The sequence below is a fragment of the Panicum virgatum genome, chromosome 3K, assembly GCF_016808335.1.
Source record: "Panicum virgatum strain AP13 chromosome 3K, P.virgatum_v5, whole genome shotgun sequence".
Lineage (NCBI taxonomy): Eukaryota > Viridiplantae > Streptophyta > Magnoliopsida > Poales > Poaceae > Panicum > Panicum virgatum.
The window spans coordinates 35,801,349-35,803,948 of NC_053138.1; the positions used below are offsets into that span (position 1 = coordinate 35,801,349).

Consider the following 2,600-nt stretch of genomic DNA (forward strand, 5'->3'; position numbering starts at 1 on the left):
GAATTCATATTATAAGCAGCAAAAAGTTCTAAAGCTTTAGTGATAACCCCACAAATAGAGGATATATAAGGAAATATATGCAGAAGAAATGATGAATTAGTAAAGGAAGTCAGTGTGTTTGAGGTTAAGAAGCTCATCGATCAGTACATTAATATACCTGAATATATATCTCCACACAGGATTGATTTTGTAGGATGTGAACAAATAATATTATGACAAACATCATCATCAATTGACGAACTCCAAACAAAATAGCCGGTCGTGAATGAATCATTCTAGAAGCAATAGCACATCTTCTGTCTGGTTAGCTATGAGCTCTAACATATTTCACTAATGATCCAGCCGGCCTTGCTCCATCCACATCATTGGGTTCCCGGCCACTCCTTCCTAATCTCAAAGTAGTAACTCATTTCCAAGTAGCACTTGCCATCATCATCAACAAACTACAAAGGGCATATGATATGATTGCAGAGTGATAATCTTGAAGTATCATCTATAAAACATGGTAGATATAGTTACCTTTAGTTTAGCAGAATAGGAACCTCTTGCAAACATTCCAGCAGGGGTGGTCTCTTCTTCACCCTCATAGACGTAGGGCTCTAGCTGGGGACTGAACGTCCCCAACATCATCTTCTGGTTCTCCACTGCAACAAAATGAAAAATATCAGCAATGTCAAATGGATGATAGTGTCTAGAAAGAATGTATAGGATAAAACCATACTCCTATGTCAATGGTCACATTTTCTTGTACTCATGTTATTGTTTCTGGTTGTATAAGCAATGCAATAAGTGATATATCAAGCAGCATAGATCACATTAATTTTAAGTATAGTTGAATTGTTTTTGTTTCCAGTAGTAATATATGCACAACATTATGAGCATTTGATCTGAACTGATGGCAAAATTTTGCAAATCATGGAAGGACTTCTAACCATGAGCCACAGTAAAATAGAAAGTATTTTAATTTCATTGATGTCGCAAATTACTTTACGACTGTAAGTAAATAATCATGAACTAGAGAAAGAGAATTTTTTCCATTCACTTTCTCTTCGAGAGAGAGAGAGAGAGTTCATTGTTAGTAATTTCAATGAAGTAGAAGATGGGATTGAAACATTTATTTCGATGAAAAACATGTCAACGGAGTATTAGTGACAACAGATCAAATCAAATTGAGTTGATGAGTACTAGTAATGTATCAAGGCATTTGTGTGGTGTACACACACCTCTTACTCCAGTCTTCCAGACAGTGTTGGTATAGTTGAGGCCTGACACAATGTTGTTAGAGATGATGAAGGAGAATCGGAAGCTATAGGGACTGCCATCCTTGAGGGCAAACGCATAGCCCTTGTCATCTGCCTGAAATGGGATGGGCAGGACCAGATCCGGCCGGCCCGGTGACAAGATGGTCAAGTTCATGACCTTCACCTCTGGCTCCGCAGTTTCTGCATGAAAAGTTAATTGTGCATGTGCTCAAGGTTCGGTTGGACAATTGTTTAATTCGTATTTTACGTGAAGAGGTTACAATCACCTCCAAGATGTTCTGTGTCAACTTGCCCAAGGAGTTGCTCCTTCCACCTCCTTAGGCTCTCGTCATCCTATACAAACATGTAGGAGATCGCAATTTTAGGATTACTCAGAAACAGAGATGAAGATATCAACACTCATGAGGCAATGTGCACCATTTAATATACCTTGTCGAGTTCGAGCTGCTCCTTTAGGGGAACCTGGGGGCCAAGCACGACAATGCGCTTGTTACCTTCTTCATCCTCTTCTTCCTCCTCATTGTCATTCCCATCGTGCTTCTCCTTATCTTTCTCTTTCTCTTTCTCCTTATCATCCATTGGCTATGCACGTGCTTGCGCTCCCAATGCGGTCAATGGGAACAACTGTGGTAAGTGAATGGACCAATGACAATGAACAAGCAAATGAGAAACAATAATACTCAAAGATTGGGAGCCAGCATGTATATTGCGCTTTGTATGTCTACTACATAGGACAATTGGTGGTGCAAGGGGGTTTGGAGTGGTGGAGGTAGGGAAGGGAGGAAAGTTCCATGGCACAGTAGAGAGCAGCCCGGGCAGCCATGGGAGGGGCACCAAGTGTGTGGATCACCGCTGCTTGCGTAAGCGCCTACACCGGGGGCCCTGCGAGCCAGCCATTGTATCACTTTCCTAGTTGCACCTTGGAATGGTGGTTTCTATGGTTACACGCCTTTTTCGTTGCCTCTCCTTCTTATCTTCAGTGTGCCTTGAATTATTCCCTGTACTTCTATATGTTGCCATGCGGTCTTAGCTCAAAACTAATACATGCATTCTGCATTAGCACTATTCCCTTGGTTAGAAAAAGGATGATCGGTTAATAAGAATGTATGCATGTAGCCTATTTCGGGTAAATCTCTTAAAATGCCAACATCATGATGATGTACTAACTGTCTCATGGAGGATCTCCTTTCCAATCCCTTCGCATCATTGAGTTTGTTATGATGACAATTATTAAATAAAGCAGATGATGGACATATTTTGAAATTGTTTAACATGTACTTGTTGACACCTAAAATTGGCACAATTCAGATTTGCTGGACAATCTAGATAAACCGATCA

At 40.5% G+C, this 2,600-nt stretch overlaps 1 protein-coding gene across 1 annotated transcript; it reads right to left on the reverse strand.

The window, feature by feature from the left end:
• Window positions 1-212: 212 nt before the first annotated feature.
• On the reverse strand, window positions 213-1,841 carry LOC120701440 (rho GDP-dissociation inhibitor 1-like). The gene is made up of 5 exons (XM_039985482.1): window positions 1,692-1,841; window positions 1,529-1,595; window positions 1,224-1,442; window positions 520-644; window positions 213-443 (listed from the first exon to the last, which is right to left on the reverse strand). Exons 1-5 carry the CDS (start codon window positions 1,839-1,841, stop codon window positions 363-365), a joined length of 642 nt encoding a protein of 213 aa, XP_039841416.1. The 3' UTR covers window positions 213-362.
• Between the last annotated feature and the right edge of the window lie 759 nt (window positions 1,842-2,600).